We start from the raw sequence: 24,973 nt of genomic DNA, 5'->3' as shown, positions 1-24,973 counted from the left end.
AAAACTTACAAACCAAAGGCAAATGGATATATGACGAATGAAAGATGAAAAACTTTATTTTCACTTTGTCACACACCGATACACATCTTACATAGCAAATATTACCATGCTTTGTTAGAAATAGCAGATATTCAGTACATTTTACCAAATTGCTTTGCTTAGCTTAAATTACAGGATATGTAAATGTTAATGAACCACTTTCACCAACTTTTAATTTAAAACACTGTGGCTATCTGTGCTCTTACAACCTTGCAGCTAGTCTGGCATCCAGCTCAGCTGGGTTGCCCGTGTTTGGTGCCATTTGGCAACTGCTGGAATATTTAAATGCCCTGATGAATACATAGCCCCTGGGCTTGAGTGCTCAAACTGAACACTGAGTGTGCTCTGACATGGTCAGCATACACTAATGGGACTTCTGACAATCCTGTGCATTCATCCTACAAAGACTCGGCATTGCGCCAGAAGGGACCAGAGGCTGGGTGTGAACGTAGTGCACCGGCTGAAGAACCGGAAGGTGAAGGCCACAGGTCTGATTGGTGCAACATCTAATGTGTCCATCAGCAGCCACTTACACAGTCAACCTGTCCTTGAGCAAGACACGGAGCCCCTTCCTACTTGCTGCAAATTACCACACGTTGGAAAAGTGCAACAGCTGCAGCACATTTTCTAAAGGGAAGGAATCCACATCTCATCTCGGTTGAGGTTGGGAGTCTGGGTTAATGGTCGGAGAGAACGGCTCGGCAGCTTTATGTACCTTAGCATGACTCTGAGCCCCTGTGAGCTTAGCTGAAGCTGGAGAGGATCTACAGCTAAGTGACCACAGTGTACAACAGCTGTAACCTGCACGCTCACGGAGGCACGAGAAACTGACATCTGCAGAGATGTTGAAAGCTTGGGCGCTGTCCACGGTGCTGAAAAAAACCCCAACTTACATTAAAACGACTGAAACGCGGAACTTAATCTGTTCAGCAATTGAACGGGAACGTGCTCTTCATGTCGTAACACGTGGATCTGAAGCCAAATATGGTTCACGCCGCAACACATGCTTCACAGTGGACGCAGCTGTCTCGACTCCCATCAGAGATGCCAGTGTTGTGTTATGGAACCCCAGAGACATTTCATTGATTATGCATATTTTGGGAAAATGTCAGTAGAGCGGTGTAGCCCAATGATGTTGACCTTTTACGCTGTGTAACTCCGTTCAACGGCATCACAGAGTGATGCTATTAAGAAAAAACAAACAAAAAAACCCAATACTGATCCCCATTTGTTGCAGATTTGAAATCCGTATATTTATTTCTCTCCTGCAAAAAACAACAACCCCGAGGAGCCTAAATATTGCAATCAATCAGTTTTGCCAAGAGACCACACGCATGGTTTCTGTAGGAGTTTTAACGCATAAAACAAACAACGACATGGCTCTTAACTCCCCAGACTGAGTGGTACTTGCTATATTTTTCTTTTTTGGGATATTATAAGGACTACAGGGAAACTTGGAAGGACTTCGAGGCTATAGAGAAAAGCCCAGATACATTACGAGCTCCACAGAAAACGAGCTGCCTTATTCAGGACATTCCATCATATGAACGACATTATGTTTTAGGTAAGGCACAGTTCGGGTAAGTCGAACTGTTGAGGGTTCATGATGTGCAACGGGAGGAAATACACACACACACACACAAGCGTTAACCTGAGGCTCTGGAGATGCTGCCTGCTTAGACCACCATTACGCATTGATTAGTTCCCCCCCACAGTGGAGCAGCAGAGGAATTTCTGTGTGCAGATAGGACCACTCCTCTCTCTGCATAAGATTTTCTCTCCTCTCTCCACAGTCGGGGCTTGGTGGTGGTGGTGGTGGTGGGGTGGGGTGGGGTGTGTGTGTGTGTGTGTGGGGGGGGGTGTCTTGCAGTCGACGAGAGGAACAGGAGTTTATTGAGGAGTAGCTGCAACGAGAGGAAAACGCGTGCAACTGAGCGCCGGTGCCTTGCGAATGGTAAGAAGGGAGAAAAAAGCAAAGGTCGCGCTTGGACGAATGACCACGCTCTGCCGAGAAACTGCCGCTTGAATTGTTTAACTTGTTGATGCGACGTTATTGTACTGTTTTCCTTTATCGTCTGGCTGCAGCGACAGATAGATGGGTGGCGGAACCGCAAGAATTCTCTTCCGAGGATAGGTATTTTATTCAACTCCCCGTGGATGCAGTTTAAAGAGCAGCCTTCCCTAAGGTGGGTTTTCTTTTACTTCGATTTTCATCGAAACCCCCCCCCCAAAAAAAAACAAAAAAAAAAAAATCCCAAACATTCCTGCTTATTGATGGGCGACGTTTTCGAAATCCAGTTCATATCCTGCCGCAAAATAGGCTTCCATAACTGAACAGTTACAGTGTGGATAAGGGAGTGATACTCAACGGTGCTATGCGCAGTATCAGTATAAGTAAATGTGTCTGTGTGTTTTCTTATCGCATCCTGTTAAAGCCAAGGTGCTTCAGGAGCCTAACCACCAGTGTCTCTATCTGCTGTTCTTCCTGCAGATGCAATCCGTCTCCGAGCCATAGCACTGCGATAACCGGAGCGGGGTCGTTTTGAACACTACAGGTCAGCATGGCAGCAGGTGTAGCGGCGTGGCTCCCTTTCGCCCGAGCCGCGGCCATAGGATGGATGCCCGTGGCGAGCACCCCGATGCCTATCCCTCCCCAAGACCGGAGGAAAGCCCAGGACGGACTCATCATCCTCAACGTGAGCGGGACCAAGTTTCAGACGTGGCGAAACACTTTGGAGAGGTACCCGGACACTTTGCTGGGGAGCACGGAGAGAGACTTCTTTTTCCACGAGGAGACGAACGAGTACTTTTTCGACCGCGACCCTGACATCTTTAGACATATACTCAATTTTTACCGCACGGGGAAACTACACTATCCGCGCCAAGAGTGCATATCCGCGTACGACGAGGAGCTCGCGTTCTTTGGTATAATCCCCGAGATCATTGGGGACTGCTGTTATGAGGAGTACAAAGACCGGAGGCGCGAAAATGCAGAGAGGCTCCAAGACGACGAGGAGATGGACATGAACAATGACGTAACGCCGGTGAACCTGACTTTCCGGGAGTATCTGTGGCGGGCTTTTGAAAACCCTCACACCAGCACCTTAGCTCTGGTCTTCTACTATGTCACGGGCTTCTTCATCGCCATATCAGTCATGGCCAATGTGGTGGAGACGGTTCCCTGTGGGACTTTGCCCAACAGGGCCAAGGAGATTTCCTGTGGAGACCGTTACGCACTGGCCTTCTTTTGCTTGGACACTGCGTGCGTCATGATATTCACCGTAGAGTACCTCCTCCGGTTGATCGCAGCCCCCAGCCGGTACAAGTTCATGAAAAGTGTGATGAGCGTCATTGACGTGGTCGCCATCATGCCTTACTACATCGGCCTGGTCATGACCGACAATGACCAGGTGAGCGGCGCTTTCGTCACGCTCCGAGTCTTCCGGGTCTTTCGGATTTTCAAGTTCTCCCGGCACTCCGCGGGTCTGCGCATCCTGGGCTACACCTTGAAGAGCTGCGCCTCCGAGCTGGGCTTCCTGCTATTCTCCCTCACCATGGCCATCATTATCTTCGCGACGGTCATGTTTTATGCAGAAAAAGGCTCCACGGCCAGCAAGTTCACCAGCATCCCAGCAGCGTTTTGGTACACCATTGTCACCATGACAACACTGGGGTAGGTTTCTGAATTACTCCACGAAACCCCATAAGCCCCTTCAGCACACAGTAAATCACCGCCTTCGCGGGCTTATTACCTCCACAAAAGAGCCACATTTGTAGCGGTACAAAACAAGTCCTCGGTTGCCTAATTATAAGAACAACGTGTAGTAATTAACTATGTTTATTTTATTTTTTTTAAAATTCCTGAGGAGTAAAACTAGCTTGTCGAGAGCCTAATTAGCACATATTTTCGGTTCGAGCTGACTGTGGAGCGGCCACAGGTGTGCATTTAGCGGGCATATTAACAGCCTCGGGCGCTGTTGAGCCAATCAGAGGGCGGGGACGGTCCTGCTTTACACAGGCTTCTGCTCGCCAGTCACCGCCTTTCAACGAGCCTGCGGCTCTCGAGCAGCCGCTATCCGAAGGTGAGGCCTCGTCCCTGCTTGTTTCCGTGGGTCTTTGTTAATGGAAAGGCTACCACAATGGCCAATCTTTTTTTTTTTTTTTTTTTTTTTAATTCCACATTACAGGAGAGCTCTTAGGACTAACTGGCCAAGATCCTGCGTAGCGCATTTACAGGCCAAACTGAGGCACGAGTGCAGTGATTAAATTAAAGGCAAAGTAGTTTACAAAATGTATAGGCTACGCACACACACACACACACACACACACACACACCATTCCCCTCCTCACACCGCCTCCCCTCTGTCTCATCCGTTCTCTCTCGGCTCCTCTTTCTTCCTTTCAGCGAGGTACAGTAGTAAACATCTGAACGCTAATTTCATGCTCATCAACAACGTCAGCGGTTCCATGTGCTGATGTGGCGCAAAATAATTAAACGCGGCAAAGACGATTACATCAAATTCATTTGAATCGATGAGCGCGCTCAACCGCTCCGCTGCTGGGCGTGGGTTATTCAAATGTTGTTATTATTACCATTATTCACCCCGGCTCGGCTTTCTGGGGGCGGTGCGCTTTCCAAGGTGCTGAAAAGTTGTGTCCGTGGACCCAACAGCTGCCATTTGGGTGCCATCTGTTCAAATGACCAAACGCGTGCGGCGACATTACAAGTTAAACAATGGGAATCGGGCATCGAAACTTTTCCTGATTTGTGTGTCAAAATATCGTGGTTGCTTCTTTTTCTCACTGCTGCACGTGTGGGGTCGTGCGCAGCCACTCGGCCAGCGCTAGTTCTCACGCCCTCCTCTTCACTGACGCCAGAAAAAATGAGGTCCTGCTGAAACAACGTTGTCTTTTAATTTCAAAGTGTCCATAGGTGTGTGTATATGTGTGTGTGTATACGGCCACATGTGTAGGAGTATACGCTCGTGATGTGTCATGGCGTAATTCTGTGGATATAAAGTTTAAATGTGCCATTTTCTGTGTTATGTTTGGGTTAACTTACACAGGAATGATCATAATACGCAATGCAAACAGGCCGAGTTGTACGCTTGACTTTTCATGTATTTGATATTGATCCTTCCTGTTTTTGTCTGGCCTCACGTCTGCATTGGTGCAGCCCCTCTGCACCTGGTTACGCTTCTTTTCTGCAGACAATATATGTGATTATTGTTGTTGTTTATTATTTCAAAATATCTGTCACTACGCCAACCTGTCTACATCTGGTGTCATGCTGTGGTGACACCGAGTTAGTGGATTTTCTGTCTTTCTTAATTGCATACAAAGCTTCCCCCTGAAATCACTCAGTACCGGTCTGACTACCACTCACCCTCGAAATGACCAAGGAGAGCATGATTAGTGATATGCACGATCCGATGATTGAGGCTGCCTCCTCAGAGGTAATGCTGCATTGGCCATGATTTCCATTCAGATTCAAAGCATAAATGAAAGATGAGTTGTGTAAGTGGGTGCATTATTTATCTTTGTGGAACAACAGGGATATTGCTGCATTCAGCCAGGAATTCCCTCCGTGGTGCTTAAGATGGATTTGAAAAAGATGTTTTGGGTGCAAGAACAAAAACTGAAATGTCCTTGGTAATGGGGACGTTTCTGTCACTCCATTGTGAACCATGACAGCTCGGCTGACCGATTTGCAACCTGAACTGAAGTCTTGCAGTGGTGCAGAATGCTGCATAGTGGACCACCGGCGGAGAGGCTGAATACTCATCACTGAAAGATAAAGTCGGCTCCGTCTCATGATCCATCATTGTCTTCAGGTGTGCTTTTAAAAAACACATCTCATGCAACCCCCGTGGAATTGAATTGAAATGTGGTTGTCATTGTCTACCGAATATACTGGAGTGAGGAAAATATCGGTTGTTGTACTATCCCCCAGTAACCTTCAAATGCTTATCTGATCAGAGGGAAATTAGGTATTCCCATAGTTTGTTTCAGAGCTCGGCATGCAGAAAAAATTATCCACAAATAACAAATAGTTATTTAGACGAATGGGGTAATCTTTTTATCTGTTGGAAAATAAGCTCTTTAAAGAGTAGCGGTGGCACTAATGGCTGGAACCTCCATTTGAAGCCTTTGAAAGCATTTGATTTCATTCTGACAGTCAATGATGCTTTATGCCTGTACGGTATCATGATGCCTTTCCACTACATATATTTTCAATTTCCCTGACTCACACCCTGTGGAAGTAAAGACGGTGGTGTGCGTTCTCTCCCCTGCTGATGGCCCATTGATTGTGCTTAAGCAGACGTGCAGACACTGGGAGAGCAGGGGCTCCTGTTCAGAGGCACTTGGCAGGCAGCCTGAATGAAAGGGAAGGGTGCCTGGAGACCAGGGGAGAATCAATAGCATTGTGCAGCTGTGTGTCACGCCTCTGTGTGTCTACTGCTCTGTGGCACCAAACACAGGACAAGACCCACTTATCCCTCCTTATTTATTGAGCCTAATCTCTGTGGCTGCTTTCGGACACCCTACAAAGTGGAATCTGCCTCTGTGAGAATGCTTCTGCCAAAATCTCCAAGAACTGGGGAACTGGGTGTAAAATATTAGAATTTTATCTGAGTTATCCAATCCAATTTTTTCCCATTGTCTATGAAAACTGCACCAAGGTCTTAGAGTATAATTTTGTGACTTGATTCAATTTAGTCCATGTAAGGCAGATATAGATTCCAATATAAAGATAGCATTGCACTTCATTAAGCTGGAATCAGATGTTGCAGTGTTTGCTTGCTCCTGTTTTCTCTAGATGATCCACACAGTCAGGGTGAATTAGCTGCAGTGGGAGTTTTTGGTGCTTCAGATCTTTTAAGTGATTTAAGGTGTAATGGAGTGCATTGCTGAGAGCAGCTGTGAAAACAGTGGAAGTCAAGCGCAACCCACAAGGGAAGAGGAGAGGGGAGGACAGGCTTTAGTCTGGCAGAAGCACACACGTTCCTCTGGACACAGACATTACCTTTGATGGACGTAAAAGGCCTTAGCTTCTAACACGAACAAGTTCTTTGCGAATAAACACACTTAACTCCCAATCCTCATATCAATATGCTTCTTTCAGCTCCTGCCTCAGAATAATGCTGAGAAGAATGATTGTGCTAATTACTCATTTGTTGTGACATTTACTATGTGCGTTGTCCCACAGTGCAACAAACGTGACTGTAGTTACTCAAAAGATGCAGAATTTATCACCTTGCCGTTCATCTGTGCTACAGCTCCACCCACCAAATACGACTGGAAAGGCTTGACAAGTGAGTCCTATAAACCTCTCAGGATAGGATTTATAAGACGGAGGAAGCAAGGTTAACAGACACGAGGGTCACCGTAGGGCCCATAAACCTCCAGAAGTATAACCATTATCATGCTTGCCAGTTTTGACACCTCAGCCCCATGGCAATCAAAGCCTACAATGTAAGGCATTAACTTCATGGTTCGATGTGGTGCAGAGCAAAGCTTTTTGAAGTCCGAACCCCTCACTGCATGTCAAATGTAATTGAAATGTACAAGAACAATCTGGAGGACCTTTTACCGTATCTGTACCCAAGAGATAAAAAATGCATTCTTAATGATATAGTATTGGTGCGGCTGGATAAGTTACCATGCAGAGGATTTTCACTATTTTTTTTTCAACTGAGCACAACAGTCAGCAAGAACATTTGGTGCGTTTGATTATGTACTGCAATTGGTGTAATTTTGTGTTCAGTAGAATACATTACACAACTTGGCATCGTGTATGTTATGCACATTATGAAAATCAGCAATCCATTATGAGCGATGTGATTTATCATTGCGTAAAGCAGAAGTTGCTGATGTGAGATGTGTAGGCTGGCATTAGCCTGTAAGCTCACCGTGCCCCTCCAGGTGCTTTATTGGGGAGAAGAGCTGATGCTAATATGAGGCTGGTATAATGGTCCTGAAGTGACAGGTGACTTAATGAGGGGAACCTGGCACTGAAATGTGTTCTGTGCGAGCTCCTTTCTTCCCATGCAATGAATGCGAAATGGAGGAGTGAGAGTGAGGGGTGGGAACACGCAGCCTTCTACAGGGAAGATTAAGATCATTGTGAAAGACAGAATCTGTGAAAAACAAAACAAAACAGAGATCCTCTTTTTTTTCTGCTAAATTGAAAATACGCAAGCCCCCTACATGTTCTTTATTCTCTTTGTTTTCATCACTGGAACAATTTCCCACTGGCAGTTTGAGATTTAAAAGGGTGTTGTGGAGGTGTGAGTTGAATGATTGATTAACATTTTATAGGCATTCATATATTACAGATTTATTGCATCATATTTATGTACTGTAATATGTAGAAACTTCAAAGACTTTCATTTGTGCCTTGAATTACATTTTAATGATAGTATATATAAATGCATGTATATATATATATATATATATATATATATATATATATATATTCTTGTATTGAATAATACAATGTCAAAAAGAAAATGAATTTGTGGTCGGTCAACCCTGAACTGAAAAACAGATTATGGCCAGCTGGAAGGTTGATGTGCGGATACTGTGTGTGTGAACTGACTCTAAAAGCAGGCATGCGTCACTGCGGATGGTCAGATTGATAAATAATCTATATGGCAAGGACAAAATGGCTGTCCTTCCATTTGATTCGATTTCTTTGACAACCCGTCTTCGAGGCAGCACCAATAACACTCATTCCACACGGGGGGGGGTTTCATTAATTCACTTTGAATGTGCTGCATTAAGCAGGGAAATAGACTAGCATGTTCTGCACTTGGGCCTGGGTAACGTAGTGTGAGGACATAAAATATGGCATCAGTGTTTTTTCCACTGCTCAGCATTTTCATCTTCTTCTTTGTTTTGTAAGCAACATCTAAGATTAATGGAATTTATTTTCCAGAACAAGATTAAAGTTACTCAGGATGAATGCAGCATCACTGCATTAGGAAATAAGGGGTTATGTGAGAAAACACATCACCTCGATTTCATTGTTGTTAGAAAGCATTTTCTCTGACTGGCTCCACTTCCATCCAATCTAGCAGCCCAGAAAACCATAACCCAAGCCTGAGTGAATGAATGAAATGACGAGATTTTGCCTATTATGTGACTGTGTCCTTTCTTGAAAGTTGATATGTTGTAAAAGATATTGGATGTAAAGTGTATGTCATGAGATCAGTGGATCAAATATTGTAGTGTGCAAATGATAAACCCAAGCCCAACGGCTACCTCCTCCTCTAGTGCTGCATGGCTTATTTACATAACCAGCATTAACATACAGATGAAAATGGCTTGTCTGGTCATGGAGATCGGTATGCAGACACACATAATGCCTCCTCATCACTTTGTTGAAATGTACAACAGTATTCTAAGTGGATTCTGTTTAGTTTAGTCTTCTGGTTTACACTTTGCTTAACATTAGATCCATGTAATTATCATGAAAGGATCACAATAAATATGTTCTACAAAGAAATATACAAGATTTTAGGATTGTCAGCCTATATGTAGAGCTTATTGTGCTAAACACTGATTCCTATTATTACTATTACTCTTATTACTGTGCCTCTCTTGAAAAGATGCAGGCTGTTTTAGCTGTTTACAAGGGGTATCCGAGAGGTGGGCGATTACACAAACAATAGGCAAACACAAGAAAAACGTTAGTACCAGGGACAGAATCACCAATATCATTCTGATTCATAATCATTCTTTTATTATTACAGGCGGTAATGAAATATCATGTAGGTGAGGTGTCATGATTTATGAGGTAAATATTATCATCAATAAAAGGCTGCTTATGAATATTTTTTTGATCACCACCAAACATTGGTCATTTCTTTTTTATTACTCTTATTATACACAGTCTAGCCATAGACTATGTATAATTGCAAGACAGGTTTTAAAGGTAAATAACAAACATCTGTATTTTGTGAATTCTATGAACTAACAAAGTGACCGCCATGTGCATGCACACAACAACTGCAGGGAAGCTAAGAGTCTATGCATTAAGAAAAGTTTTAATGCATTCCATTGTTTTTTGTATCAATACTTTTGATGCAAGTATTGAAACCCAAAACATGACTTAATGTCGGCAGTCCTGTAGGTAACACTTTGACAATACATACGTGGCATACAGAGATATATACCTGTGCAAATACAGAGACACAACACAACAGATGTTTCCTAAATACTGACAAATACACAAGAATGTGCGATTTGCTGAAGGTGATCACTCGTTGCTGATGTTGGAAAAGGAACTAACAATGTTTATCTTAGTTTAAACATGATATCATGTCCAATATTATTGGAAATATTTACTATACGTCTACTGTAATCTTCAGTTCAGTGTTTAGTGTCTTTTGTTAATGCCTATTGTGTTGCGTACAACTTGCAAAACTTCTGTATTTGCCTTTGTATTTTCAGTTTAGTTAGGTCAGACTGGTGATTATCTTTCTTCATTTGATTGTGGTCTATTTGTTTGCAGCATTTTTTTTTTCTTAATGCCACCCATGTGTTGTCAAAATGGTGGAACTCTTTTCTTCATTTGCTTCTGTTTTGCCTCCTTCAGTCCTGTTGTCACTGCATCCAGCCAAGAAATCCCGTAAAACCACAATGGGTCATTTTTACACTTTGTTTTTTTCAATGGATTAACAAACAAAATTTATCGGGTTAATTCGTGAGCTTTAGTGGGGATAGTGGGCAGATTTTGTAACCTTTGTACTGAGCCAGGCTAGCTGTTTCCCCTTTCTTCATGCTAAACTAAGCTAAGCTAACCAATAATGTAGCTTCATATTTACGGTACAACCATGACAGTGGTCATCTGAGACTGTTCTCCCAAGAAGAATGACTGTGACATCAGTCGTTTAAGCAAGTTCCCAAAAAAACAACAAACAGTATGTTTACGTTCAAGTGATAAAACCCTCTAGTGGCCATAGTGATTATGACAGGAGCAAAGGAGGAAGTCAGGTGACATTATTAAAGAGCAATGGTCTATGTAGGGAGGAGGTTTGGGTGGATAGACGAGTAAACAAAACATCAGACTTTGTTCATTTCCTATTTCAAACCGACTGTCAGCGTTGTTGTGTTTTTTTAAGCATGACCACAATAGTTCCTTAAAAACGCAGTCCCTCTAACCCAAACCAGCGCGTTTCCCTAAACCTATTTTGCACCATTTTTGTGCATAAACCTAACAAAACCTTAATCATGGCGTTGTCACATCATAAACATGATTCATTTTTCTACTGTGATTTTCCAGTTTTGGAAGGCACAGGGAGATGATTTTGTCCTGCTGTTATATCAGAAAATGTTGCTTTGTGTCATCCTTGAGGCCATGGATGTACATAATTTTATCATTTGAATTGTAGGACTTGTTGGACCTTTAGGCTGAAGTGCACTGAACTCACCACTGTAATACCCTCTTATTCTGAAAGGATCTTGACAACATTATGAAGGTTTTTCAATATTACTTGTGTCAATTCATGTCCTTTAATTTCAGTCAGATATCACATTCAATCCAAAATTTTTGCATACTACACAAACAATTTTTACAAGTTCAAGAACAGCCATTAATAATTTCCTTGGAGAGAAATTTGAGACCACAAATTTGTTCAAATTTTCACGGTCGGGGTTTCACTGTAAGGCTAGAAAATGAATTATCAACTCAACATAGTGTTGAAACACCAGAGGAATTAATTGATATGAGTACTTCCCACATGGTCACATTAGCATTGTCAAAAAGTCACTGTAGTAAATTGTAGTGTTTAACAAATGAAAGTCACTAGCCTTGCACTTGTTACTTTTGTGTTACTCCTGAACTAATCAGTATACAAAGAACCAGCTATGGTTTGTTTTCATGGAGAGCTGTAACACTTTTAGTCTGCTTTGAATTTCTGAATATTACAGTACTCCCCATGTTGGCATTAAATGAGTGCTGGTTTAGGGAGGAACAGTTGTTCTTTTATGTTTAGATGCTACTGCCATTATGGTAAACATCAAACTAGTGTTCATTATACTCCATTTCCCAGACACAAGCCAGCCTTTGCCCCTTCCTGACCCTGAAATCCAGCATTGTAGCACAGATGTAGGATCAAAAATTTTCAAGGAAGGTGATGAATGTCCCTCCTGTCACTGTGAAGAGTTTGGGATGGGTGTATTGCTCTTTGCACCAATTATTTCTCTTGGGCGCATGGGACAGCATAGCAAACGCAATATCTTGAAAGGGTGCCAGCTTTTATAATGCCAGAGTGTAGCCCCCCCCCCCGACATTTGTCTCTTTATCAAAACGCCCCTCGGCTAACAAGACAACATCTGTGATCAGTAGAGATTCAGAGATTACAGCTAACAGCAATCACCAGTCTGCTGTGAGAATGAAACCGAAAAGAACTCAAAGAGTGATGTAACTTCTGCCTCCCTGACACCTCAACTGAGGAGTAAAAGGATATCACCTTAGATAAGGTTTTTTAAAGAAAGTCATGCTTTTTTTAAAGCCTCTCAGCAAAACATTAACTGGAATGAAATGAGAGAAATACATTACCTTGACAGTTACCCTAGTTTTTAAAGATCCTACCCTTAAATGCTGTAGAGAACACATTCATTTCATGGTGACACACTTTCATTGTATAATAATGTCTAATGTTAACACCAGTTTCTGTCTCGTATCCTGTGAGAGCATTTAAATCAATATAGACTTTAATGTACCATAGACAAACAGAAGGCATGGCTTGTCATCAGTTTCAGAGAGAATCGTAAAACTTTGATGCTAACACATAAACTGAAACTTGGTTTGCTGCCCATTCTTAATACCTGAACGTGAGCAGCTCCATGGCAAAGTCATGAATATTGATTCAGCCTGTTTGTCAGCTTAAAGTTCTGTTTCACTGTTCATGAACCATCTCATTTTTGTCAGAGCGGAAGAATCTTGTGCCAGTTTAAGGTGCCAGGATGCCACAATAAAAGCTCCTCGTGATCAATACTGATCCCACTTCAAAGAAATTCACAGTATTCGCTGTAAAAGCAGACTACATATCTCTGTAAAGCACGCAAGTGTGTCTTTGAATCCAGCTGCCCATAACTAGCCAGTGTTAACCCAGTTTCATTGTTGAGTCTTTGCCACGGGCTCCACGGATTATTAGTTTCTGTATGCAGTATGAATGATAAGAGGCTATGTCCCATTTCACTTTAGGCATAAAGAGCTTCCTCCTGTCTGCCTGGGAGGGAGGTCCTGCTGAGATGAGGGATGTCAGCCTGTCACCCTGACGCATGGCAGCTGTTTCCTGCCTGCCCCAGCTTCTATAAATAGCTAAATATATCACCTAATGTAGGCCATTTGGTCAAACAGAAACTAAACAGGCCACGTGCTCTGGGGCTATATTTTTCTCTTTCACCTCAAATGAATGCTCTTGTACAGGTGTATCAGTGTCTGCACCACAGTCTTAATATTTCCCTCTTCTTTAACTGTCTTCATGCGCCCTCAGATGGATTGATGACATAATAAGTGGCGATCATATAGTGCCATTTTTTTACGTCAAGTTCAGACCTTCAGACACCTTCAACTGATCATTTCAGCACAATAGCCCTCCAGTAATTGCCAATTTGTGAAAATTGCAATATCATTTAAGTTGTCTGTTTTTCTGTGTGCATCAAAAAGGAGTTCAAGAGGTGGTCAAAATTTCAATCACACTTAACAATATGATGCAACTGAATTACCACAAACTGCAGTCTTAAAAAACTGCCACAGTGTTAAAACAACATTTCGCTGGCACACTCTCAACAAGAACCGAGCACTAAATCTTCACAAAGGGCAATGGTGATGATGCTTTTATTGTACCCACCCACTGTAAATTCAGAGTAGTCACATGACAGGTGGAAGGCAGCACATGCCATTGTCTGTCTGTTGTCTGTATTTCAGTATAATTTATCATGCTGCAGAGAAAAGAACGCAGTATTTTTCCAGGTTTCTGCATAAAGAGCTGGCAGCAGTAGTTTTTTTTTTTTTTTTTTGCCACTTTAGTGTCATGGCTCCCTGGATGGAAATGTTTGTCAGTCAGTATACAACTTTGGTCCAGGCTGAAATATCTCAACAACTGTTGTATAGCTTTCTACGACATTTTGCACTACTGATATTCATGGTCCTTACAGGATGAACCTTACAGACTTTGGTAATTCTTTGACTTTTACTCTAGCACTACCATTAGGCTGACATTTGTGTTTTTTAGTGAAATATCTCTGCATCTTTTGGACAGATTTCCATGACATTTGGAAAAGACATTCATGCCCCCATTGAGATGAACTGCAATTTTTCATGTAGCACAATCATCAGTTCAAAAATTTAATTTGTCTTACTTTGGTTTACCTGCAAAATACCTGCAAACAAAATTCCCATCTGTTCTTTGTGTTTATTATGATTTAGCAGTTGTTAGCATGCTAAGATGTAAGCTTTTGCAATGAATATTACTGCTTAAGGATATCAAGGATATTTTGTTAGTGAATTATCCTTCTCTGTATTTTCAGTGGTTATTTACTTACAGTATCTGTCATCTAGCAGGATTTTGTGGTAGAGTAACTCAGTACACTTACTCAAATATTGTGCTGAAGTATAATTTCAAGGTACTTGAGTTTTTCCATGTTATGATGCTTTGTACATCTACCCCACTGCATTTCAGAGGGAAATTATGTGACAGCTACAGTATAGTTAGTTACTTTGGAGGTTCGGATTTTACATACAAAACATATTATCAACAAATATAATATAATGCACTGTTATAGATTAATATATATATATATATATATATATATATATATATATATATATATATATATATATATATATATATATATATAAAATATGTTAAAAAAATAAATATGTAGATAAGCGCCACACAAACAGCAATGTTAAAATGCTGCTCACACATTAATGCATCAATAATTCCGATCCAGTGATAAAATAGACATATTAATACAAATCTCTGAAATTTCTGAGTTCTGAGTTATCGGTTCCCTTACTTTTGATGCTTCAGTGCATCTTGCTGATAATACTTGTGTGCTTTTACTTAAGTAAAATCTTTAATGGAGAGCTTTCAGTTGTAACAGAGTATTTCCTCATTGAAGTATTGCAACTTTTGCTTAAGTAAACGATCGTAGAACTGGCCATATCTTCCCGAGCCATAGTTGTGAAAATGTAGAAATTCCAAAACACTTTCTTTATGTATTCAGTGTAGGTATATTTTTCAAGGCCACATGCAGGTAGCGAATACATAGTCCAGGTGGTAGGTTATGCTGACGCCCAACAAGGTCACATCAGGTAAGCATAATAAAGTTGAAAGTAAAAAACACAAAATGACAAATCCTAATCCTATCCTGTCAATGCCTTCTGATGCTGTACTCATTGGATTTTGTTGACTTAAAAACAGCAACAATTTCAAAGCTTTATTCAGAAGGGGATAGATAATAGCTACTGTAGATTGATATGTTTATCTAGGCGTTATTGAAGTGTGGGTTCAGCTCCCATCTAGGGGATTTCCTGCCTGTGTGTCTCTCTGCAGGTGTCCCACACAGGGGTATCTCACCTGCTTGAGGATTGTATTTCCATGTGGGGATTTTCAGGGTTTTTTTTCAAGGTATTAGGGGAAAACCGTAAACAGTTGATTATTATTTGTATTTTTCCCCTTAGCCAATTGTCCATAATCCCTGTGGAGGAGCTTAAGACGTAGATTTCTGGCATCCATGGCCCGATCTTTACATAACGGCCAAAGACAAAAGGAGTGTGTCTCATTTTGACTGAGCCACAAACGTAGGCCAGAAGGCAAAGGAAGGCAAGCATGTTGAGCAGAAAAGAAAGCCACCCAGACAGTTAGCATTAAAAAAGCCAGAGAAATGCAATCAATTTCAGATGCACTTTAGGCTTATTTACTTGCACATGCAGACTCACTCTCACATGCAGGGAATAATACATGACACACACACACCATTTGCATTCCTGTTATATATGCTGGTTGCAGATGTGGCGATGTTGGACGCTCTGGTCCTTGCTTTCCTCTGGAGGTCACAGGGGAATCATGCCTGAGCATCTTGGGATCAGGCAACACTTTTTCTAATGTGACATTCAATTACCTCCAAAGGTGAAGTGGTCTCATTTGGATCCAAAAATCAATTTTGCCTGGACTTTGCTACAGTATACTCCTCTGAGCTCTTCCCAATGACTTTGTGCACACATGCTGGTGACAGAAAACAAGCTGCGCTACTGTTGCTCTAACTCCCATCGTCTTTTCTATGAAATGGCATCCATCAAAGTTAATGGGCTGTAATCATCACCACAAATACACTGTCACATGTCCCACTGCTCAATCCCAGTCAATGGGATGTAAAGAGTGACAAGCGTGAGGAACAGAATTTCTCATATCATTTACAACTCCGAGTGAGAATTGGAAGAGAATCCCAAAACTTTGCCATTTTTCAAAATTTAAAAATCTCGCCTGTTTGCCCAACATCTTTGGAGACTGCAGAGGAGAAACATTCATTAGATGTGCATGTGACATATAGTCAATACTACTGACACTGTGTTTCAGGCACACATCAACATTGTCATCTTGTGAAATAATTCTTATTAAAGTATGTCACTCGCCACTGACAGATCTGCTGTGTGGTAGATAGATTAATTTTCCCAGTAGCCAATCCTGCCAGCTTTATATCAGAGTTATCTACTTATCTCCAGGCTGTATGCTGCTGGACCTATGATTATACATCACACTTCCACACATACACACGCACACAAACGCACACACATATACACAAACTACTCTTTCGGTGCCTGGTATGGCAGTGCTCCAAGAAGGCTGTCCCTGATGTATTTATGTGTTTGATAGGATGTTTTAGCCGTAGAATCCCCAGAAGACAATTTGTAGACCTCAACAGATGGAGAAGTCCAATTAGAAAGCAGGCAAATGAATGGGAGAAATGGTAGACAAATGTTCCAACTCTTTCTCTGTCCCCCAGGACAGACAGCTAATCTTAGAGTACAGGTACAAAATCAACATCACTTCTGTTTTGGAGGGAAATTGAAGCCAGGCAGAAAAAAAAAAACTATCATTTGATTTCTTAAAACAAGACAGTCAAAGAGGAAGGTGCTGAGTTTGATACAGCTCACTCTCACTCCACATCATGTATAAATATCTCCTTCTGTTGTCTGATTCTTCAAGGGCAGACATCCCACAAAGCAATTGCCTTGCCATCAGCCAAGACCAAAAAAAAAAAGGAGAAGAAATGAAAAAGTGCTTAAATATAGCAACCCCCTGAGATAGTGGGAGGGAGGGTGTGCTGTTGTGTGATTAAAATGAACAACCTTCATTCAGTCATGATTGTTAACGCTACATTCGAATGTGCTTGTATGAGGTGGAGCCAAAGCCGTGCCTTTACGCCGCCTGTCTTCAGAGTGTTAACATCATTATTCATCAGGAGGCCTGTCCTCTGGAGTGACAAAGATGCTGAAGCTATAAATAATGGGAGTTGTGTCATCATGCATACATACAAGCACATACTTTCTGCCACTGGCCCAGGCTGAGTTCAATTCAGGGTTCAGCCACCCCTGCCGTGAAAGCAGACATAGCAATAAACCCGCTGATGACTGATAGATTGTGTGAATGCAAGACCAGTTTTCATCAGCAAAATGACCTTTTGGTTGTGTTGCTGTTGTTCAGCCCGTGGCCCTGAGTTATTATTTTTCATGTCAATTTTTGATTTGACAGGAGAAGTCTCGTGGAGTGAAATGGAAAAAGTAATGATGTCCCCCATGCGTGTGAAGTTACGCGTAGCAGGTGGGGAGATGGTGGATATGGCTGCAGCTAGCGGCTCTACTCTGCCCCAGGGGCCAGTCAGCAGCTGTTAGAAGAGATGCAGCTCTTCCCAATACTTCCCCACAGGTTCTCACTGGTTCCTGGTACTCGCTGTTATCATGGGCTCACTGCTGTCGCCAGTCTGGCTGCTGTCCACACTCTCTGAGAGAGCGCTCAGTGCATTTTTATGCTTCACCACTCTTTCTGTCTCATCCCAACCTCCACTATTCCCCCCAGTTTCACTGTGAGATTTTGAAGTGTTCCTTTGAACTTGCAGCTGTTTTTTTCTTTAAACGGCTGGAATTTGTACCTTGATGTTTGTTTCAAAGACAGACCATTTCTGTATTGAGTTCTATGTCTACTTTTAGTATGCCATACGTGGCATTAACTATCCTGAATGTGTGTGTTGCTTTGTATGTACAAGAAGCAAAGCTGAAAAAGAGGGGCTGCAGCTGTTTGGTGCAAAAAGCTGATATAGAGAATTTAAAGTTGCAACTCAAACAGAATCTAGAAATTTTCTGGTGTTGAGCATGAGGAAAATCGATCCTTTCGCCCAACATGTATCATCCTGAGACTTTTCCTTTTCCTCCAAATTCTAGAAATACATTTGGCCCACTGGGAATTACTTTATTTGCTTGCCATACAGAGACTGCAGATTGATGTCTATACAGTTTACTCATTTAATCATGAAAATTCATCTCTGACCTTGGAAACAGCAGTTTGACAGAACGATCCCAATATAAGGTCCACTTACTAGTTCTTCCAGAGCTTTCAGTCCTATCACACAGTCTTCGTCAGCGGATGGAGTTTGCTCAGTTGTCATGAAGATGAATCTATTGAGATGCGAGCTCAGCAATTTTGATATCAAAACATTTACCAATTCCAGCTTCCAAAATGAGATGAAGTGCCACTTTTATTTGTCTTTTATGACTGGAAATGAAATAACCTGTAGGTTTTGGTCAAGACATCACCGTAACTTCAGATGATGGGCATTTTCAATTATTTTTTGACATTCACATTTAGTAGTTTAAACAATTGTTCATTTAAAGGGGTACTCCAGCGATTTAGTATTGCATTTTCATACAAAACATTTTGCAAGCTGAGTATTACTAATCCTCAACTGATCTTCATGTGTAAAGTTGGTGGAGTTTCCTGTTAATCATAAAAGCAATTAATAGATTAATCAATAATGAAAATCATATGTAAATACCAGCCTTAATTGCTAATGGATAAAACTGGCATATTTAAATTAAACAGCATGTAAATGTGTCTTTATGGTCGATGCAATACTACCAAGACCAAAAATTAATTGGGGCCAAAATCTGGTGACACTGTTCTCTGCCATTAAAAAGCAGATTTTTAGATACTGAGGCTCATGAATGCATACCCTGCAAACTCAGTGTTAAGGGGCCATTTGGTGGAGGGAGCTGATATCCAGCGGCTGCTCTGTGTGGAATCACACATCAAAGTTAATCTTGCACCGTCTGCTCTGGCTCGCGGAGCACTAATCTGCTGTCAGTGTGATGAGGTTCCTGGACCAGTTCCCCTTTCCAACACAGAGGCACTAATCCGCAAGACCTTTCACGTTTTTTCTCTTCTCCAACACCTGACCGCACGATAAAGGTCACAGGGGTCATCTGGTCAATACTAGTTGACAATCAGCATGGGTTATAATGTACAGTATGTTTCAGTAAGAGGCCAGTCTGGTCTCTTTTGTCGTTGTGAGTAACATCCTGATTGTGCTTTTTTGAGCGCATTTTTCATACTGCAGAGACGGAATTGTCGGATATAGTTTAAAAAAAACAATACAACTATTACTGTTAACACTGCTATGACTAATGCTATCACTTTTATTGCTACTCTCAGTTTCTCTCATTTTTTTCTTAATTGGTCATCTGTAATTTTCACCTTTAACCCCATCCCGGGCCTTCACTTGTCAGAGGTGATGTAACTCACCGCCTGCTCGATCAAAGCTTTTGGTGTTCAAGAAAATGCCACCACTCTCTCGGCCGCATGCCGATTAACCTATGATGAATACGGAATGAGTTCATTAGCATAATCGCCTGAGTGTCTGATGATTTCATTTCATTATCACGTTCTCTCATAATCCATAGCTCTGGTGCCCTTTCGTGCTTCCAACCCCTCTTTCATGTTCCTTTGCCCTCCCCATTCAGACACGAAATGGTGTAATTGCATTATCAAAGTATTATACTGACGTTGTGGGAATATATTTTTGCCCCTGGCTTTCAGAAGTAATGTAAGGAGGATGGGCAGAAATCTAAACATGGAATGAGAAATTAGAACTTTGAGCGATGTTTGAGTGAGTTTACACTGGTTTCATCATGTCCTGACTGATCGAAGACTTGCACCATCCAGATCTCCCTCTGACGCACAAATTATTATTCTCACATTTGGGTGTTTGCAGGATCGCGTGCTATTTTTCGGGTTCATGTGGAAACTTAACTGTTGTAATACAGAACAGCCATTCATCTAGTCATTAAAAGAAACTGTCACAAGGAATTGGTTGTAATCATGAAGATGAGGAGCCGAAGTAGAGGTGACTCGGGATATAATAGCAGTGAAATAGAGGTAGTTTTTTGCATAGGACAGCAGTTGTTTCTCAAGTGTCAGCAGGTGTAGACTGAGAGACTGAAGAGGAGCAGAAGAAAAGAAAATGTCAAGCAGGGCTGTTCTAGCACTGCATGATAATAGAAGAGGAGGAGAAAAAGAAAGAGAATGAAGCGTTTCATCTCCAACTCATACTTAGAAGCGGCAGGTCCAGGCAGAGGAAGGGTGAGTCAAAGTCAGGAATGGAAGAGCAGTAGAGAGGAAAGCCTTTATCATCCCTGACACTTAAGAAGATCTCCCAAATGAGAGAGGGCATGCATGCTAATGTCAAAGCCGCAGTGATAACTAGCTGCCTGGTTTCGTGGGGTTAGGGTTAAGAAGGGATTTGGAGGGCTGAGGGAATACATGTTTGATATGTGAGCAAGAGAGAGAGCTAAGGTGCCTTTACCCGAGCTATACGTGGGGGATTATTCTATATGGTTTATCTGTGTCTGCATAGCTAAATGAAAGGAATTTCACTGGCCTTCATTGGCTGTGTATACTTCCTGAGATTCCCGGGTGAATGTTCAGCTGGAAGATCAAAGCCACATTGACACTGCGGCACTAAGAGTCTTCCTTCGCAATGTAGTAACACCGACCGACAAACAGCCAAGCACGCCATGGCTGTTTCCTTGAACTTCACGTGCCAACCTTCAACCCTACCCATTGCCTTTCACAAATATGCAGGGACTAGATCTCAGTTGGATCGTGGAAATCATGAAAAAACAATCTCTCACATTCTCTCCGAGGGGGATTTGACTGCATTTCAACATCCAATTCTGGACAATAGAGTCTGTGCATTTTTGCCCACAGAGTCGGTGATGTTCACCTATCTCAAAGTTGTCCTTCCCTGTAGCTATTGTTCGCAGTTACTCTTACTCCAGCGCTCTGTTTTTCCTACCACACGCATTACACCGGGCAGGCAGCCGCTGACTCCTATCTCTGCTTTCCCATCTCCCCATTGTGTTGTGTAGTTCTGCCAGCCTCTCCTTCTCTCCCTTATCACCTGCAGTGAAAATCTAGTGGGCTAATCCCGGTGCCTGTGGGATCCCCCCCGCTATAATGATGTATATCTGATGGATAGCATCAGAGCAGAGTCCTATCAACCCACACACTCTTAATCCCATCAGTCTTTGGTGTCCAAAACCAAGAGAGGCAGAATTTTGGATGTTGTGCTCCTGGCCTGTACCCAGAGATGCAGTTCAGAACATCAGGAACGATACGTGGCGTTTAGGGATCATGTTGGAGATCACGTTCATTTATTGTGCTTCTAATTCTGAAACATTGATATCTCCCCGAGGATTGCATCGCAGCGGCACATACTGTAGCTGTGTCACTGCAATGAAAAACTCTTGCAGGGTGTTAGCTGCCAGCGATGCTGCCGGTCTCGCTGGCATTTCAAAAATGTTATTTGCTCTGTTTTACAGTCTGTGCACGCTGGAGATAGATAAGCGCAGAATGTGCTTAATATTTTAACATGCTGACCAGAACACAAAACAGATTTTACATGTGGTTCATCAATAATATAAATATATGGTACACCCAAGAGTGTTTTCCTAGCGTCACTTACCCTTGTTTATCTGTAAATGCAGCAATCTCTGTTCGCTGCATTTCTCTTTCCGTTCTCGGTGGTCAGACTCACAATGCCTATTGGCACAGAAAAGAACGATCATATAGCCTTCCCTTTCTTGTTTTTATGAACTAAATTTTTTATGAGGGCTCTTAATATGACATAACCACCCTCAAGAACTCTTCTGCAGTACTCTATAAATCTTACGGTCTTCACAGATACACCCCAGAAAATCTATATCTTCTTGTCACTCATGTTAGTATGCCTCTATGACATGCAAGCGGTACAATCCATTTTCTTACGATTCTAAATTCATAGTTGTACGAGCATGATGGAGTTCAGGAGGAAAATTACATTTTTGTGGTACATCTATTATTTAACTGTCAGCAAGGATGAATATTGCGCTCTTTCAGCCTTGTGGAGAAGGTACAGAGAGCCTTATTGTCGAGGAGCGTTGCTTCATTTGCTCCTTGTCACGGCTTGAAAAAAAATGGGGCCTTTCTCGATTGGTCAGTGTAAGGCTTCTTTGCTTCTATGTCAAGTCCTTAGATAAGAATTTAATGTCGTGTCCACTCTGACACTTTTTGATCCTCTGTTGTAGCGTTACGTTTCAGATCACGCCTGACCCTGAGGTATCACCACTTCTGACACAGCATCTGATACTTCCCGAGCTTGCCACTGTCCTGGTGTCCCTGGTGTAGTCATCAATTTTTGACTGGTAAAGTAAGTCAGAGTTTCTGAGTTATAGGATAAGTTATAGGATAATTGACAGGTTTTGGTCTCACAAGTTTGGAGGGCCACTGGACTGTGAAGCTGAATGAGTGAATTACCTCAGGAAGCACTGATTGGGAGCTCGGTGTGCGATGGGATGTTTGGTGAAGGTCAAACAGAAAATCAAGCATTCACATGAGACATGCTGCGGATACTTGGAGAAAGCATGTTTGGAATTTACCAATCTCATATTTTTTGAAATGGTAAAAAATGCTAATGCTGTGTCAGACTAAAAATGGTTGACCTTGACATTTTTTTCTCGATAAAGTGCTTTTTCAAATAAATGTCTTGTTTTAGCATTTCAAAGAGCATCTCATAGTTCAGTGTGACTGAACATGCACAACAGTTACCAGTGAGTCCAGTGGATGTGTCTCAGGACGGTTTCCCCTGCCTTCAGATAATAAGATACAAATGCGTGAATGGGAGGTGAAGTTAAACCAATCTCATGGAAGAAGGTGAGATTGAAATTAATTTGAGATTCAGATTATCAGATTGCAGGGCCCTTAGTAATTATTGCCATGAAACAACGCAGATAGATGGTGCATGAGATGGGAAAGTGTTCATAATTCATCTTGATTCTAATCAGCTGACGAGTCAAAAAGCTTAATGTATTAATCAAATTAGTTTCATTCCATTGCTTCTCATTGAAATATCAAAGAGGTGTAGATCAAAGTGCAGTTTGATGAAATAGAGATTTAATGTCTTAACCATGATGGATTTAATACAATAGCACCTTGCAGTCTGGCAGTTTTGGTATCTTCATCACAGCATTTTTCTTTATTTGAACTATTTGACCTTGATCGTTCACACCAGTGGAACTGACTACTGTGAGGCCATTTGAGCATCAGTCTGTCCCGTGGCTTTTATTAATACACTTTACTACAGTCACTTCTGCAGGAGGTGAGCTAGTGTCACGGTAAAACCCGGGAAGAAAAAACTAGATGTACCACGACAGAGGTGCCAGTGGATGATTGGAATTTAACACTGTTGACAAAGCCCTCTCAGCTGAAAAATCTACCACAGTCCTTCTGGGATCCTAATTGTCAGCACTGCTAAGCTGTTGGAGATGATCTCAAATGGCATGTGAGTTTGGTGGGACAGCGAGACTTACTTTAGACCTCTATGATTACATCAGACACTTGAGCTTGTGTCTGATGGTTTGTATGTAAGTAATGCCTTTTTCGTGCCAACCCCCAAACACTTTAATGGGTTGTTTTGATTTGTGTGCAGCAAACGCAGCGGCTCAGATGACCATAAAAGGTCAGATTTTTACAATTTAGGCTGATTTTACGTGAAAAGATTTCATTTCATTTTGTTTGATTTTCGAAAAAAACAAAGGCTTGCCCTCTCTGAGAGGAGAAATAAACAAATGACGTATTTGTAATGTCATCCAGATATTTATTTTTTCTCTTTTCTTGCTTCCCACTAACCAGATGGCAGTCAGATTTCAGACACAGGGCTCTGGAAGACAATCAAGGAACAAGATCGCTTTTTTAGGAAGTATGATTGGTTTAAGTAGATGTCAAAATAAAGTCCTTTCTACACACACAAACACAGACACACACTTACACACACACACACACACACACACACACACACACACACACAAACGAGTACAGGTTCCCGTGACTGTGTGTGTTTGTTCCTGTGTGTCTCAGGCATGTCCATGTTTTTGGGTGTCAGCCCTTGCTGTGAGACGGTGAGGTCATGTACAGAAATCTGTCTCAGAGCACCCCCTGATGGAATACCGCACCACTTTTAAGGTCAGCCACACAAACTCTGCCACGCAGGTTGATACAGGGACTCATGAATGTTTGATTGGTCTATTATCCAAGCGGGGCGGGGACATTCATCCCCGGTTCTGGAATTCAAATATTCCTTTTAGACTGACATTTCTCCTACAACATCTGAGGCGAACCCCCTGTTTCCCCCTCTCTCACCGCGCTGGGCTTCATCTGCAATGCTGTCATCTCACTGTAGGACAATTCTACTTTATGCACTGATTTTAAGAGCAGTGTGAGTGCAAGCACAGTATGGTTTCAGGTGGGTGGAACTGGGGAATTGATACTCAGTCATTCCGACACCCCTCTTCCTCCTCTGCAGGGGTGGATAAGGATCTGGTCAT

The 24,973-nt window shown here is 42.0% G+C and overlaps 1 protein-coding gene across 1 annotated transcript in view; it reads left to right on the top strand.

Moving 5' to 3' along the window:
* Positions 1-2,600: 2,600 nt before the first annotated feature.
* The window catches only part of LOC120793445 (potassium voltage-gated channel subfamily D member 2-like), a 29,082-nt gene continuing 6,709 nt past the window's right edge, over positions 2,601-24,973 (top strand). The window contains exon 1 of the mRNA XM_040133542.1: positions 2,601-3,712. Within this exon, the coding sequence (XP_039989476.1) occupies positions 2,601-3,712 (1,112 nt within the window). The remainder of the gene's footprint in view (positions 3,713-24,973) is intronic.

Source organism: Xiphias gladius, chromosome 8 (assembly GCF_016859285.1).
Source record: "Xiphias gladius isolate SHS-SW01 ecotype Sanya breed wild chromosome 8, ASM1685928v1, whole genome shotgun sequence".
NCBI lineage: Eukaryota > Metazoa > Chordata > Actinopteri > Istiophoriformes > Xiphiidae > Xiphias > Xiphias gladius.
Note: the sequence above shows the minus strand (reverse complement) of the source record. Positions and strands in the feature narration are given on the sequence as shown.